The sequence below is a fragment of the Ursus maritimus genome, unplaced genomic scaffold (assembly GCF_017311325.1).
Source record: "Ursus maritimus isolate PB19 unplaced genomic scaffold, ASM1731132v1 scaffold_12, whole genome shotgun sequence".
Classification (NCBI taxonomy): Eukaryota; Metazoa; Chordata; class Mammalia; order Carnivora; family Ursidae; genus Ursus; species Ursus maritimus.
Window position 1 is genome coordinate 47,095,742 of NW_024423564.1, and position 18,455 is coordinate 47,114,196.

The 18,455-nt window shown below is 32.2% G+C and overlaps 1 protein-coding gene across 2 annotated transcripts in view; it reads right to left on the minus strand.

The window, feature by feature from the left end:
• The window catches only part of LRRC7 (leucine rich repeat containing 7), a 391,349-nt gene that overhangs the window by 247,747 nt on the left and 125,147 nt on the right, over nucleotides 1-18,455 (minus strand). For both annotated transcript variants that reach the window (XM_040627144.1, XM_008690729.2), the window contains exons 4-6: nucleotides 17,139-17,217; nucleotides 5,334-5,423; nucleotides 2,294-2,350 (exon numbers count right to left, since the gene is read on the minus strand). In XM_040627144.1, coding sequence (XP_040483078.1) covers nucleotides 2,294-2,350; nucleotides 5,334-5,423; nucleotides 17,139-17,217 — 226 coding nt within the window. The remainder of the gene's footprint in view (nucleotides 1-2,293; nucleotides 2,351-5,333; nucleotides 5,424-17,138; nucleotides 17,218-18,455) is intronic.

Sequence of the window (18,455 nt, forward strand, 5' to 3'; positions counted from 1 at the left end):
TCTTACACATTTTCACATTTTGCACAGATTGACTTTTAAAACAAAATGAAGAGAAAATCACTGAGGACCCAATAAAGTCTTAGCATCTTGTTTGTATCTCTGAGAAAAGCATGAGCTATCTCTTTTTGGAGTAACCATTATAAAACTAAAATTGTTTTTCCTAAAATGACATTTTTTCTTTCTTTTCATTGGAAGTAAAAAATAAAGGATAGTAAGTGGAAAGCTCTCACATATTTCTTAGTTACAGGTCTAAATTGGTGATTCAAAGGTACTAAATTTAATACATACTGAAAAAGTATTTTTATGCAAGACAAAACTTTATGCAATTCTCATTTTATAGACACCAAAGCCAAAATATAGTTCTCTGTATTTTATGCATGTCCTTGGTTCTTTAAATTTTTGTCTATAAGTCCAAAAATAACATACTAGATTAGATATAACTTTGAAAATGATTTTTTTAAATGCAAAACTAAAATAGTTATACAACTTATCCATGCATAATGGTCTGTCAAGGAGACCCAGTATCATTTCTACACATCTTTACAATATTTTTTAATGCCAGACATACTCAAATCCATATTATTCTAATAATTTTATTCTGTTTGATAGTAGGCCATCGTTTAAAAGCCTACAGAATGCCCCCGCACCAACTATGAGCTTCATTACTCATTACTCTGAACTATTAACACAGCTACCTCATATCGAGTCCATATTACCAATATATGGTCAGATTTTAATTTGTATTTAAAATTTCTATTTTAAAAAATATATATTTAAAAACCTGACAATCTGTGTCAGATTTATTTTATATTTACATCAAAACTACTATTTGAAAGCAGAGGGGAAAGGATTTTCCTCCACATAACTCAATATTTTCTCCTTGATCTAAACGTATACATTTAGATGAAGAGAACAACTGCTGTTTTGCTGTGGTTTGGATTCTACTTAGCCATATTTCCATTCTATTTTAAATGCAGACATTTAAAGTATTAGGGATGCAATGTTGGCAACTAGCTGCACTTGCAGAAGATTACTGCCAAACAAGTAACACTCTCAACCATATTCCCATCTTTGTTTATGTCCCCAAGCTGGGAGAGGTGTCTTCCATTAGACCTATGTATAATGCTCTGGCTTAGAGAAAAGCTAGTCAAAATTGCAGGATGTCCAGCTTTGGAGACATTTCCTCCTTTTCATGCTCTCTCCTTGTCTTCCACTTATGGGGGAATGAATAGATGTTTTATTTCTATGTATATTTAAAAAATGAAATCATATCATTATTAAAACTTTTATATTGCATGGACAGAATTTTCATACATAATATCATATATGAAATGTATTTGAAGGTATTTTATTGACATATTGGTTAAAAAATCAATCAAATTCAGTCTAGTTAGCTTAGCGAAAGGATTTAGAAAGTAAAAAATAAAATTAAGTTTTGGTCCTGCAGTAGAAAGGTCTGCTTATATGTTGGAAAATTAATCACTGTATTCATTATTTTTCTGCAATACTGTAGGAGGATAACAATGCAATATAGTACTTTTAATAATCTAATTGTAACATATACAAGTCATATTGATTTATTTGGGTAAAAAATTCCCCATTTTATATAATTTTTGACTTTCAAAAATATTTTTTTTCTGTACAAGACAAAATTCTATTATTAGACACGAACAAGGCAAGGCAGGACGAAACACAGCATTTTATTAAATTAAACATTGCATACAATTTGGAGGATTACTTTTCCCATAAAAATATCCTGTGCTTTCATATAAACCAAATTTTAAATACACTAGTAAAAAGGGACAGTTTGAAAGAATGTATAAAATTTCTGACAAACCATTTTGGATCCTTAGAAAAATTTTAATCACTTTTATGAAATATTTTTGCATATTCTTGATTTAAAAACTGAAAGCTATCACAATCCATAAATTAACTGGAAGAATTAGAAAATGTTTAGATTGAACCTTTTGAAACTGTTGATTGTTTTGAGCTATAAAAATGTCAGTTTCTTAAGTTTCAATGTGGTAACTTCCTGGTGTGCGTGTTCAGCTAGGAGAAGAACCTTCACTTTGACTTAAATTCACTTTGACAGTAATTACACTGTTTTCTAAAGCACAATATGTTTTTACTTAATATGAATCTCATAGTATACTGCACTTTTTAGGCTCTAGGAAAAAATTGTAGAAAGATTAAATCAATCAAAACGGCTAAGCATAGCCAAAATAAAAATAGTCCTTTTTTTCCTACCACTAAAAATCACAATTCAAAATTTACAAAATACATAGTCACTTACTTTGGTAGAGTTTTCAAATGATTTTCTCTTAACTCCAAGATCCGCAATTTGACAAGTCTGTAGAGGTGAATAAAAAAAATTGCTTCTTAATATTTCTCTATAAAACGATATCCTATGAGAAAGTCAATTATCACTGCATTATCCAAACAACTATGTCTGAACATTACATATCATGGTTAAAGATTTTAAAGAATTATACAAATTTATTACAAGTAGGGTTGCATCAACATTGGACAATGACAAATACCAGTTTACTAAAAATAAAGATCATTCAAAGATATCATTGGGTCCAAGTAATCTAAATTTCATGTTTTATAAAAATATATTCACTGTTAATTGTAGGTAACAGATTATTTAATATCTACTTAATACCAGGTGCTGTGTTCACTGGAATATGGTAATAATGTCCCTAAAGAGACTCTAAATGAACTTATAAAGCAAAGAGGATAGCATAGTGGTTAAAAGCTTGAGCTTTGTGGTCAGATGGATTTGGATGAAATCCAGACTGTCATATTCTATCGTTGTGACATTGGGTGCATTAATCAACCCCTCCTAACTTTAGTTTCCCAAACTAAGTTCCTACATCTCACACTTACCTACCTGTTAAGCTCTACAGTGTGAGACATACTATTGTTAAAATGTATAACTGAGCTTTAAAATGTACTCAGTTGAGGCTACTTTAGAACAAATATTAGGGGTGCCTATGTGGCTCAGTCTGTTAAGCATCTGCCTTCGGCATTGGTCATGATCCCAGGGTCCTGAGATCAAGCCCTGCATCAGGCTCCCTGCTCAGCAGGGAACCTGCTTCTCCCTCTCCCCCTGCTTGTGCTCTCTCTCATTATCTCTTTCTCTCTCAAATATATAACTAAAATCTTTTTTTTTTAAAAAAAGAACAAATATTAATTGCATTCTCTGAATTCTTGATGTTTTGGGAATATTGCAGTATTTGAACTATTTCTCCCATATTTACTTGGCTTTTAGATATTCATCTAGGTCTCCTCCCTTTTCTTTGTGTTTTGACTGCTACCAAGTTTCAAATTTAATTTTAATTTTAAAACTCCTAATCTCCATATGAAATAAAGTGATTCAGTTATTCAGAGCATGGTTATATTGCTAATAAAAGAGGTTTCTTAAACATCTGTATATCTCAAATCTTCTCAACATCTGTACTACTATGAAGTTATTTTGTAACTCACTTTGGCTTTTAGGGGCACCAAATCTCATGTTTTGGAAGGAAATTAAATAATTCTTTTGTTACATTATCCAGCTGAAAGTTAAAAATCTTTTTAGACTATAAAAATAGAGCATGTCTTGGCAGACAATTTACACAAAATTAAATTCGAATTCCAAGTGGTTTTGGTATTATGTTTTCTGTTTGCCCAAATCTCTTCCTTGACATTAGGACCACTAAGAGAGAACTGAGAAAAATTTAAGTCAAAAAAGTGTGGTCCAGGGTGATAAATATTCTCTGATTTGATAAATCAAAAGTTTTTGTATTGTGCAGTCAGTACCAGACAACAATGACAGTTTATATGAACAAATGGTGAAGTGTCAATTCATTTAGAATCTAGGCAAATGCTCTTTTGAAGATCTGTGAATTTTAAAAATTGCCCAACTATATGGTGTTCGTAGGTGGTATGATATTATGATCTGCAAAAGTAATGGAACTTGGGAAATGTTGATATGCTCTCTGTATATAAAATGAGGCTGTTACATGTTAAGGGACTTAATTATTCTACTGAGCTTTTCTTAACACCAACAGATAGGTATTGAGTTATACCCAATTTATTATTTGAACAATTTCAAAAGTGATCACTTAGAAAAATACAGTTGATGATAAATGTAAAATGTTTTAACTTTAAAGATATATCTTTCATATATAAAAAATAGTTCATTGTTAACTCCTGGAAACTTGAAAAATATGAAGATGAAAATAAAAATTATCCATAATTCACTTCCAAGGAACCAGTTTTTTATCTCACTCATATTTTATATTCAAATTGGTGAAATATAGTTTACATATTTTATTATAATATGCTCCCAAACATAATTTATAGGAATTAAAAAAGTATTTCTCTAAACTAGATTATAAATTGACATAGTGTTGTCATGGATGTACCATAATACATTCAACTAATCTCCTAGACAGATGTGTGTTTCCACGTTTTTCATATGGTAAGTAATGACAAATATCCTTGTCCACAAATCTTAGTGTGGTATCTGATGAGGATATGATACATTTCTAGAAATAAATTACAAAGGCAGTAGTTGTAAATATTTTCAAATCTTTTAAAACACACTGTTCTGCATGAAGGTCATAACATTCTGCAATTCCATTAGCTGTGTGTGAGATTATCTTTTTTCCTTACACCGTATAAACAGTTTTTATAATATGATAGAACACAAAGCTCTTTATTGTCATTTTAATTTGTATTATTTTTATTGTTTGTGAGGATAAACACTTAATGTATTCACTAGCAATTTGTACATTTAATTATGAATTGCTTGTATATGTCATTTACCCATTTCTTCTCTAATGAGATCTTTGTCTTACTCATTTGTAAGAATTCTTTATATGTTAAGGATATAATTTGCTTTCCATATATAGTGGAAATGTTTTCCCAGTTTATTGTGTTACCTTAATTTTAAAATACTTTCTGATATTATTTTATTTTAAATGTATTTATGTAGTCAAATCTATCCACTTACTATATTTTCCTTTGTTTCTAAGCTGTAGAGGTATTTCCCAACCCAAGAGCCATAAATATTCATGTGTATTTTTCCCAGATTATCTCTGATGTTATTTTTTTGTATTAATTCTTTAATTCACCTGGAATTTATTTGATTATTAGTGACATGTGAAAACCTAATTTTACTTCATTTTGGAAAATGTTACATTAATTAACACTGTCTTACTTAATGAATAATAATGGGTCCTATCTTTAATCATAATTGTCATCTTTGAAGCCTCATCTACTGTGCTGGTAAGGAACTTACCTAAGTGAAATAAAATGTCATCATTTAAATTTTGTATTCTTACCTTCCAAAATTAGCTGGAAGAAATTCAAGAAAGGCGTCATTCAGGTAGAGCTGGGTCAGATTTAGAAGCTGCGTGAAGCCATCAGGGAGTCTAGAAAGGAGTTAAAGATTTAGTCACTGCATCGATGTTGCCATAGAAACAGAACAAAAATATATATCTCTAAGGAGAGAAAATAGAAGTGTAATACATTTTTCAACTCTCCTTTGGTATCATAGTAATGGAAGAATTTATTGAGCATGTTGTTACAGCTTGAAAATTTTGCCTGTTATTAAAATAAATGGCATTCACCCACCTCCACACTGTTCTCCTATGAGGAGATTTATGTCACAGCGACATCATCTCTTACTGTTCCCTAACCTTATGCACACCAGTGAGATATTTTTTTCTAGAAATTTCAGGTTGTATGTCATGTTATATAATTTTGAATTTAATATTCTTTCTCAATAGAATATTCATATTTATAGCCAGGCAAGGCTATCTATTTACTCTTTCACAAAATCATTAACATATGTCTATACTTTATTGCAATGATGACTAAAACTGCCCAACAGGAAGAGAGAAGTATTCTGTGCCCCTAACTGATAATCTATGTGCATTGTAATTCAAATTTGTTCAATTAATTTTCAACAAAAATGACCAAGAACTTTGAAACTATGAATATACAGAATCTTAAATACTTTAAGAGGCATTAAGAGAGTTGAAGAAATATCCTTTGGGAAAATTTACCAGTTGGATGAAATAATTATTTGAAATATTTAAATATTTTTCACCAAAAAGATTTAACTCAAGGACTTTCCTGGAGACCTTTTCTTAGAATATTTATTTTTTCCTATACTTAAATTTCTATTCAAACATTTTTAAATGTCTTTATCAATGGTCTAGACAAGACTACGTTGTTTTATAAAATACTTCTAAATAGTGTTCAAATTTGTCTTCACTTCAAATTACAGCCTATCTCCCTCCTTGCATTTACTGACAAAATTATTTAAAGGCCTGCCTATACTCACTGTTTTTTATTACTCCTCAAGCCATTGTTTTCTGGCATCTACCCTAACTCTATTACTGAAACTGCACTCGCCAAAGCCTCCAATGACCTCTTAAGTCCCAATTCCATGAACTGAATTTCATTTTGTATCCAGCAATGCCTAGCAACAGTTGTCATGGATTGTTCTCTCTGTTTTGGCTTGAGTATACACTTTTCCTATTTCCCCTCCTTCTCCTGGGATACTCTGAGTTTCTCTTCCTGTGCCCAATCTTTTGTTAGCAAAAGTTTTATATCTTAAAGAATACATGTGTATCTCACAACATAATTTAATAAATAGAAGCAGTATCTTAAAAGAACCTCTGAATACCCCCGCAACTACCTCATCCTATTTGCTCCTCAAATTCTTGAATGATGTTTATTATTCTGCTTTCTAGTTTTACTATACTACACCTACTTAAAACCCTAAAAAAAGTGTGGTTTTTGCATGTTTTTAAACATTTTATAAATGAAGTCATACAATGAATATTTTCCTGAAACTTTTAAAAGTTGGTATTGAATTGTGAAATTCACCCATTTTGCTGTCACTGACTGATCACCATAGTATTCCACTGTATGAATATACCACAATTTATTTATTATTCTCCTTTTAATGAACATTACAGTTGTTTCTATTTTATTATAAATATTGTTTCTGTAAATATTTTTAATATATGTCCTGGTGTATAGAGAATACTTAAATTATATCCCTCATCATAAGAAATTAATGTCCCTCAGGAACAGCCCTCAACTAATGACTAGTAAGAATATAAACACCTCAGCTTCTTCATCCATTATGTTTGACACCATGTGATAACATGTTTTATACTGTTTCCCAGAGGTCCCCACAGAGATTAAGGTCCAGTTGTCCATACTAGTAAACAGTTTGATAACATACCCTCAACAAGTATTTCTTGAGGCCATATCCTAAATCTACTGCTTAAATTCTTTTCTAAACAGCCATTTCTGGGAAATCCAAACTAAACACAATCAAAATTTTTACATTACTTTGTACAAATTCTTTACACACTGTTAGGGTACTCTTCTATTGATTATTCCTGTTGCAAATATCTTGTTCCAGTTTGTATTTTGAAGTTGGATTGTTTTTTATGGCTTCACAGAGGTTGTTTCCACAAATTTCCCTTAAACAGAGGTAGGATTCATGAAAATAGAAAAAGAGAAAGAAGGCAGGGGAATAATGTGGTGAGAATTCACCTTAGGGGAGTGACAGAGAAAGATGAGTTCTAGAGAAAATACTTTATGTACAAGAGTGTTGGGAGTTAAGATTTGAGAATATCAGTAGGGGACAGGGTTTAGAGGGTACTGAATGCTTGACTCCAAGGTTTGAATTTTATCCTATAGGATCAAAAAAATCTATGGGAGATCATTTTTTTTCTTTGTTATCTTTTGTTGTAATACATTAACTCATATCCTGAGAATATGATAATTTTCATGATAATGGTACAGATGTCCAATAGATTTCAATATACATTTAATTACTATCTTACTCTAATGTCCTTATGGTTCCTATACTCATTGGAAAGAAGGTATCACCTATGACTTTTTAAAAAAGAAGATTAATACATGTAAAATGACAAGAATGTTAAAACCTTTGATCTAATAATTTACTTTAACATGGTAGCTATTAATACATAAAAAAGCTTTAAAATGCTAATTTCCTAGTTTTAAAGACAGTTTGAACTAGTCCAGCTTCCCTTAGTCTACTATTCTGCATATGTATGTGTACTAAATGGTATTACATTATATTATTTCTCTGATCAAAAATTTCATTATTTCTGCTTCTCTGACAAAGGCTCTTTTTTTTTTTTTTTTTTTTTTTTTTATGCTGCAGGGAAATCTGGTTTCTTATATAGAACACTTCTTTAAGGATTTAAGAATTGACCACACTGTGTAGGTTCCAATTGTAAAACTGGACTGCTAAAAATAAGTTATATGAAAAACCAGAATACAAAGTAAGATACTTTTTTCAGCCTGGTAATAAACAAAGATGTGTTGATATTTTATATCAAATCTTTCTTTTTTTAAAAAAAAATGTAGAGTTAATGTGCTTATTTATGCAGTATATCTTATTTAATACCATGTATATTTTTATTTCAATTCACTTCAACAAGAATTTATTAAATAATTATTCTGTACTTATATTCAAAATTAATGTCTTCTTCCTCACTTTCTCAATAGAAGTCTACTCATAGATTTAGCAAAGCTTTACCAATTACTTTATACCAAGTTGCTTATACTAAATGCTTATATCAATTGCCTTGTACAAGTGTTAGGCATTTTCTATTCCAGGGATAAATAATAAATTGCTTGAAGACAATGAATTTTAAAAATGTCCTCAATGATCTAGTATTGTAGTTTGAAAACATATTATTTGAAAAAAATATATAAAGTCAGTACGTATGCTAAAGAAAATAATTTTATTTATTTTTAACTTTATGGTACAATTTTTGTAGCTTCTAATAGAGACAAAGGCTCCACTTATCAATATTACCATTTCCAGAGGAATGTACAAGGAGGGGTGAGGAAGAAGATATTCCCTAGTAAGCTAGGTAAACTTGATGCAGATGACAGTCATGGGTTGTCTTTATCCTCCTTCAAGCTCTCTTCAGTGAAATCCAACATTTTATACTAAGTTAGGGAGCTCTCAATGATGAAATGATTTTACTATCCAAAAGTAACTGATGGGGCTCCTGCGTGGCTCAGATATTTGGGCGTTTGCCTTCAGCTCAGGTCATGATCCCAGGGTCCTGGGATCAAGCCCCATTTTGGGCTCCCTGCTCAGCAGGGAGCCTGCTTCTCCCTCTCCCTCTACTGTTTCCCCTGCTTGTGCTCTCTTGCTTTCTCTATCAAATAAATAAATAAAATCTTTTTTTTAAAAAAAGTAACTGATGGTTTTCCACATTGGACTGATGTAATAAAGAACTCAAAGGAGAAATGTTTTATGTATATTGGTAAATAATTCTCTCTCCACTAAAGAAACACATTCATCTTATTATTCACTTAAATTAAAATGGCATAGTCAAACTACACAAAGAAAGTATAATACAACACCCATATAGTTTAGTGGTTGAGCACATGGGCATTGATGTTAGAAGACCTGGGTTTGAATCACACTTATTTCAATTGTTATCTCTGTGACCTTTGTAAATATTTGCATGACTCAATTTCCTTATTTGTAAAATGATGATACTATTATCCACTTCCAGAGTTGCTTTAGTGATTAAACGATTATCTCCCCCATAGTAAGAACTCAGTAAATGAGAGCAATTCTATTACTTGTCCTTGGTATTACTTTTATTCTGATATTTCAATAGTAATTAGAATATTAATTTAAATACTTTTATTAATGCTACCTTTATTGTTAGAATAGGCAAATTAAGATCCGCTACCGACAATTTGGTTTTAACATTTTTTTCTAATTGCATTTACTTTAAAAGTTAAATGAAAACACATTACAGGCATTTGACCCCTAATAGAAGAGTTAAACCAAATTACATTACGGGTTTTAGAAACTGTGATCAAGAAGCCAATGTAAAATCTTCTACTCTAATTGAAAAATGTTTTACATCTACATATTTTAATTTACACATTGTAAAACTATAAAATTAATATAATAATACTATAGAATATTTGAAATATAAAGAGAAAAGAAAAATATTGCTCATATTTCTACTTTCTTAACACAAACATCATTACCATTTCATGTATTTTAAATCTAGTTTCCAATTAAATGTTTTAACATCACTGCAAAATTGTATCATGATTTCTCCCTTTACTTTGTAATTATCTTTCAATTTTGCTGTATAACCAGAGTGACTACATAATCTATCATTCAAACTAGGACATTTTTGAGAGTTAAAAATGAGCTATTATTAATCATGTCACATCAAGAGATGTAAACTGGGATGACTTGAGCAAACAGAAACATGTGGTTATGCTATATATAATCTTTGTAACCATCCAGTAGATATGCTATAATTTATTAGCATTATCCTTATCGTTATACATTAAAATGTGTCAAAATTTTCAAAATATATCTTTTAATTTAAACCAAAATCAAATGCTTCTTCAGAATTGGTGAAATACAGTGAAAGAATCCCAGAAATTTAAATGCCATCTTCATGTGTTTCTATCTGTAAAAGGGTATGCAGATAATATTTACCTACTTTATGAGGTTGCCAAAAAGATGAAAATGAGATAATGTATCTAAAGGTCTGAGATATGATAGGCTCTCAGTAAATGTTTGTTCATGCTTTTCTCATTAAGTAGCTGTTTTCAATTTTATTATGATAATTTTCACCAATGACTTGGTTAAGGCATTCAGACTATACTATAAAGTTCACATCTAAAACTAAAACTAAGATGATAATATTCAGAACTATAATTGTCATGTTCCAGGGTCTTCATGACTTATTACTTCATAGATTTCTTAAGGAAAATGAACAGAAAAGTGAAAGAAAAACCAATGAAACTCAAACATGGTTATTTGAAAAGAGGAATACAATTGACAGACCTCTAGTCAGACTGATCAAGAAAAAAAAAAAAAAAAGAAGACACATATTACAGATGCTAGGAATGAAAGAGAGAGCACCACTAGAGAACCCATAGATATTAAAGGGTCGATAAAAAAAACATTATAAAAAGTTGGATGCCAATGAATTTGAAAACTTATATGAATGTACAAACTCCTGAAAATTACCAACTATCAAAGATCACTCAAGAAAAAATAGGAATTTGAATAATCCTATAGTTATTATGGAAATTTAAACTTGTAATTAAAAACTTTCCCATCAAGAGAAGTCCAGGCTGAGAGGGCTGCACTGGCAAATCTGACCAATACTTAAGGAGGAATTAATTCGCATTCTATACAAACTCTTATAGAAATAGAAGAGAATATTTCCCAACTATTTTTATGAGGCTAGTTTTACCCTGTTATGAAAACCAGGCAAAGAAATGATAAGAAACGAAATTTTAGACTACTTCATGAATATAGATGGGAAAATTCTTTACAAAATATTAGCAAATCATTAATTAATTTATTAAAAAATAATAGCCATTAATTTGTTTTAATAAAGTAATACTTCCTGATCAAGTAAGGTTTATTTCTGGAATGCAAATTTGAATCAACATTCAAAAACCATACAATGTAATTCACCATATCATTACACTGAAAAAGAAAAAAAAGCCTATCGTCCTGTCAATACATGTTTGAAAAAAAAGAGCTTTGACAAAATTCAATATCCATCAATAATAAAATGTCTCAGCAAACCAGATATCAAAGATGTGGTGGGCAGATTCCAAGGTGGCCTCCATGACCCTCACTTCCTGATGTTCATGACCTTGTATGATTTTCCTTTAAGTGTGATAAGAGTTGTTACTTGCTTCTAATCAATGGAATATGGATAATATGAGATGTCATTCTCATAACTATATTATATAATACTGTCTTCCTAGAAGATTAACTCTACTCAGCTGCTGACCTTAAAGAAGCAAGCTGCCACATTGTGAACTGCCTATGGAGAAGGTCAACATGGCTGAGAACTGTACCAGCCTCTAGGATCCAAGTGTGGCCTTAAGCTGACAGCCAGCAAAAAGCTGGGGCTCTCAACTTTAAAACAGCAACTAAATGAATTTTTCCAATAACCTGAGTGAATTTGAAAGTAGATTCTTTTTCCATTTAGCCTCCAGATGAGCCTACAGCTTGACTGATACCTTGATTGCAGTTTGGTGAAACTCTGAGGCAGGGAATCATGCTACAACATGCCCAGATTCATAACTCACAGAAATTGAGAGATAATAAACATGTGTTGTTTGAGCCACTAAACGAGTGGTAATTTCTTACATAGCATTAGAAAACTAACACAGATTACGGTATCTGGACCTGGGATTCTGCTGTAGTAAGTTCCTAAAAATGTGGAGTGGTGAAGGAACCAGCTGGTGGTCAAGAGACTGAACAATAGTTGAAGGACATTACAGAGAAAGCTTAGATATCCTTGTAAAGATTGAAAGTAGAAACCTAAACTTTGAGTAACCTGCTGGGGAAAGCTCAAAAGGAAATGGGTAATAGGTTATTGAAAATTTCCCCAACCTGATTAAAGGCATGAATGAAAAAACAAGTAACAATCATACACAATGGTGAAAGTCTGAATGCTTTCTCCCTAAGTTGGGAACAAGACAATGTCTCTTTTAACCTCTTTTATTCAATATTGTACAGAAGGTCCTATCCAGGACAATAAAGAAAGAAAAAGAAATAAATAAAAGGCACACAGATTGAAAATGATAAAAAAAAAAACCAAACAAATCTGTCTACATTCACAAGTGACATGATAGTCTACATAGGAAATAGCCCAAATCTACAAAATATTGACTAAAATAAGTGAATTTAGTGAGATTGCAGGATATAGGGTCCATAAAGAAAGACTGATTATATTTCTATATACTAACAATAAACAATTCAGGAATGGAACAATCTTTTGCAATTGCACAAAAAACATGAAATACTTGGAATAAGATGAATGAATCATATACAAGATTCATATGCTGAAATCTACAAAGCATTGATAAAAGAAATTTTTTTTATTATTATTTTTTAAAGATTTCTACTTATTTACTTGACAGAGAGAGAGAGAGAGTACAAGTAGGCAGAGCAGCAGGCAGACAAAGAAGCAGGCTCCCCACCAAGCAGAGAGCCTGAACAGAAAGTTCGACACAAGGCTCAATCCCAGGACCCCAGGATCATAACCCGAGCTGAAGGCAGATGCTGAGCCTACTGAGCAACCCAGGCGCCCTGATAAAAAATTTTTAAAAGATCTAAGTAACTATAGAGATATACTATTCTCAGGAATAGCAACATTCAATATTTTTGAGATGCTAATTTTGTCCAAATTGATTTACAGATTCAATGTAATCTCCATTAAAATTCCAGAAGGATTTTATATTTTTGTAGAAATTGGCAAGCTGATTATAAAATTTATACGGAAAAGCAAAAGTTATAGATAGCCCAAATGATTTTGATAAAGAATAAAGTTGAAGGACTGAAATTCCTTGATTGTATGAATTACCATAAAGCTATAGTAAGACAGTATGGAATTAATACAAGAACAGGCATATAGATTAATGTACAAAATGGAGGATTCAGAAATGGATCCAAACACATATGATCAATTGATTTACAAAAAACAGCACTCAGGTAATTTTATGAAGAAAGGATAATTTTTCAACAAATGGTAATGGGATAAATGGATATCCATATGCAAACAAACAAGCTAGCAAACAAGCAGGGGGAGGGGCTGAGGGGAAGGGAGAAGGACAAGCAGACTGAGCTGAGCATGGAGCCCGATGCAGGGCTTGATCCCACCACCCTAAGATCATGACCTGAGCTGAAATCAAGAGCTTGATGCTCAACTGAGCAACCCAGGCACCCCTAAAAATTAGCTTTAAATAGATCATAGACCTAAGTGTAAAGCCTAAACTACAAAAGTTCCAGAGGAAAGCACAGGGAAAATCTTTAAGACTATGAATTTAGCAAAGATCACTTACACAGGAAGGAGAAGCATAAACCAATAAAATAATTTATGAATAGCACTTCATCAAAATTAAAATTTTCTCTTTGAAAGCCACTATTTTAAAAATGAGAAGATAAGTCATAAAATAGGAGGAATTATTTGCATACAAATAAAGGACTTTTAGCCAGAATATATAAAGAATTCTTTTTTTTTTTTAAGATCATATTTATTTGTGAAAGACAGAGAGAACACAAAAATGGAGGAGGGGCAGAGGGAGAGGAAGAAGCAGACCCCCTGCTGATCAGGGAGCCTGGAGCAGGGCTCGATCCCAGGACCCCGGGATAATGATCTGAGCCAAAGGCAGAGACTTAACCAACTGAACCACCCAGGTGCCCCTAGAATTCTTATAATTCAATAATAATAAGATAAGCCAATAAAAATGAACAAGAGATGTGGGGTGCCTGGGTGGTGCAGTCAGTTAGGCATCTGAGTCTCAGTTTCATTTCAGGTCATGATCTTGGGGTCATAAGATGAGCCCTAGGTCAGGCTCCACGCTGAGCATGGAGTTTGTTTGAGACACTCCCTCTCCCTCTGCCCCTCCCTCCCAGCGTTCTCTCTCTCTAAAATAAATAAATAAATCTTTTTAAAAAATGAACAAGAGATTTAAGCTTTTACTGAAGAAGCGATTCAAATTGTAAATAAATACATGAACATGAAAACATGTTACCTGGACATAAAAAATGTAAATTAAAACTACAGTGTAATGCCACAATGAGGTACCACATCTGTTAGTGTGGGTAAAAATAGGAAAAAAAAACCCAAAACTGATAGCACCAAATTCTTTTTCTTTTTTTATTTTATTTATTCATTTGACAGAGAGCACAAGCAGGGGGAGCAGCAGAGGGACTGGGAGAAGCAGACTCCCCACTGAGAAGTGAGCCGGACTTGGGGCTCATTTTCAGAACCCCTGCATCATGACCTGAGTGGAAGGCAGACAGACCCTTAACCGACTGAGCCACCTAGGTGCCCCCCGATAGCACCAAATTCTGACAAAGATGAAGAACAACAAAAACTCTAATAAATTGCTGGTGGGAAAGACAATGGGATAGCTGTTTTGGAAAACAGTTTGGAAATTTCTTATAAGGTTAAACATACATGCACCATCTTACCCCGTATACCACTCCTAGGTGTTTACCCAATGGAAAACATATGCTGACACAAACATCCAAAATGTCTACCAATTGATAAATGGATGAATAAATTGTGGTATTTCCATACAATGGAGTATTACCTAGAGATAAAAAGGAATGTAATACTGATTCTTGAACCAGTGTGGATAAATCTCAGAATCATTGTGTTAAGTAAAAGAAGTCAGACACAAAAGTATGATATCATTTATATGACATTTTGGAAAAGGCAAAACTATGGGTATAGAAATCAGAAAAGTGGATGATTGAGCTGAGGGAACTTTTTGGGGAGATGGAAATAGTCTATATCTTATTATAGTGGAGGTGCACAATCGTATACATTTGCCAAATTCACTGAGCCATACAGCTAAAAGGTAAATTTTACTATATATGGATTATATCTTTAAAAACCTTTAAAATTAGTATAATACATAAATTGACTTCTGCATAATTTTTTATGAATTCCCAAACTACTTAATGCTTTTAGTGTTAGGCATTTTTAATGAAATAAGTCATACTCATTCATCTTTTAAAAAGCCAAATGTATGGAAGGTATTCAGAGACACAGCCAATAAAACTATAGTTTTGAAGCTTCTTAAAGATACAAATTATCATCTGATCTCCACTCCCAAAGACCTTAACATGATTCCTAAATAAGATGAGCTTTTGGGATTAAAGAACCAGAGGTCAAAACAATTCATCATCTGCCCTGGATTATGATTTAAGGCTATGGCTGTAGTCTTGATGTGAAAAGTTAGTCATGTCTATTTGTTGAGAGAATTGCATTCTGGTTTAAGAGTTTTGGAAAATACTTTTCACAGTTTTTTTTTTCCTCTTCCATATTCTACTTTTGAGCACATTTCTACATTTCTCTTTCAAGCACATTTTATTTCTTGATGTTCCATACTTTCTACTAAAGGCCATAAGTTATTTGACAAACCATTCACTGTAAAGATCACCATCTAAACTTCTATCTTCTTCTTTTATATTCTGTTCCTAGTCTAATCTACAGCCTCTTCTCATGACCCATAGAGAAACCATCCTCATTACTCCCTCTTCTCAATGGTATTGATGAAAAATTTCCCTTCAAAGTCTCTTTGATAAACTTTCTTTGTTCTAAAAAATACTCCACTCATTAAATGCCTTTCCAGTGGGCTTCAGTTTCTCCCAGTCACTCCAATTTAATATAAACAGAGGACTTAAGGTTTTTCTCAAATCCTACTGTCAGTTTTTGTGTAATTATAATTTCTGTCTTACTGAGATTCATTATTTGCATCCCAATACCACTGATTTGTTTCAACCTCTTCCAGATATTGCTGCTACTGTTTTTCCAGATTTTATGTCCACTTCTATTGTTAAGTGACTTTAACATTCAGATTCATGACTTATCCAATCCATTCACTCCATGGTTTCTTACCTATTTGACTGCACAGCACACACTATCCCTATGACATAACCATAATTTACCAACAGTGACACATGCTGGATCTCATCTTCCCATGCTATTTCTCTACTAACAGACCCTAAAGCATAAATGCCCATTTCTGATCACAGCATCTTTACCATCCAAGTCTTCCATTCTGTTATCCTCATAAAATTGTTGTTTTGCTCTTCCTTGTACACAAATAGTCCCTTTTTCTGGTCATACTTAATTCATTTTCCAGCTGGAACTACATGGTCAGCTATTTTCATGCACCTATCAATATCTCAAACTCTTGTACTCTTGAACTTTCATTAGATCCTTGATGTTAATTTTCCACCATGATCGTAACTAATAACTGTTTCTTTCACTTCGGTGCTCTTTCATGGAATGTTGCCTGAGAGCCAGAGGATGATGACATAGTTTACTTCAAAGTAATGTCATCTTGTGCCGATTAGGCCTTCATCATTATTCAGCAATGCTTTTAATCATCTTTTGTTAAACTATTCTGATTTGATTATTTTTCCTCATTCTATTAAATTGAATTTTAAATGCAGCATTTAAAATTCATTTATTATGTGAATTTCCTTTATCTGGGTACATCATTATCCAATGGAAACATAAATATAAATAAAATGTAATCATACTCACTTAGAAATGGGATTGACACTGGCTTCAATAATTGTTAAACACTTACAGCACTTAATGTTTTCTGGAAATTCTTGTACACCTAAAATGCAAAGAAGAAAAAAGCACATGAAAATGTCCCAGCAAAAATTCTTAAACTATAGTTCTAATATTAAGACTAATTAATTAAAACTATGAATTAATATATAGTATAGATATAATACCAAAACACCATTAGGATAATCTTTTAAGTAAGTATAATAATGTAATAATATATTAGTGTTATATAATACATACATTTTAAAAATAAAATTTAAATAATATTTTATCACAGTAATAGTAGGAAAATGGATATAAAATTGAAGACAATTATATATTCGGCATAATATAGATCTTGGTTCTGTACTAACTTAAAGCAATAAAAATAATTAGGTGTTTGGTCATTAAGTGCTGCTACTGGGGGAATGGGATATCAGCAGATATAAAGAAAACAGAAGATAAAAATCTTTGTTTCTTTTATTTTATAAGATGAGAAGATTAAACACATGCATGTGAAAAATATCTAAGGATATATCATAAAACCAGTAGATATTCCCAAATTAATGTGGGTGGGTCTCTAACAAATTTTATGCAATTTTTCCTGTTGGCTGCACAGAATGTAGTTCTGCATCTGCCTGAAAGGGTAAAGAGGTGAGCAGCTCTTTCTTGGGTCCTCTCTGGAGTCTCTGAGATAGCCAGCCTGGCTCATCGCCCTTGGAGAACTGCTCATCTGCTGTCAAAGTTGTGCTGTAGGCAATGCGACAGAAAAACATAGGTGTTTCTACAAAACTGAAAATCAGTAAGCCACAAACCTAATCCATAAATGTGAGGGTCAGAGAAATAAAAGATGTGGAGGATATTTCAATTGATACAAGTGAATCAACTATAGTAGGTCCTATAAAAGAAGAGAAGGCAGAAATATGAAGCTATTCCTATATGCCTACAGTACTACCTGCTCTAAATTTTTGAAATGATTATTAAGGGTGTAAAAATTTCTACAAGGTACTAGTCCTGCTCACTACTTCATAGCTGACAAAAGGAGAAGGAGCATTTTGCAGGTTTTGTTGAACTTTTTAGTGATGGATACACAAGAAAGAAAAGCCTCCACCTTACTAGATTCCATTGACCTAGATCACCATGTCTACAAAACCTTGAAGCCCAGTGAAGCAGCAGGAGGACCATCAAACCAAGACAGGTCACTATCCACTGCAAATGAAGGGTATAAAAGACAATATGGGGATGTTTCTCGTGCTCTTTCTCCCTACATGAAATTTCATCAGAAACTATGCTTCCTAAAGTTAT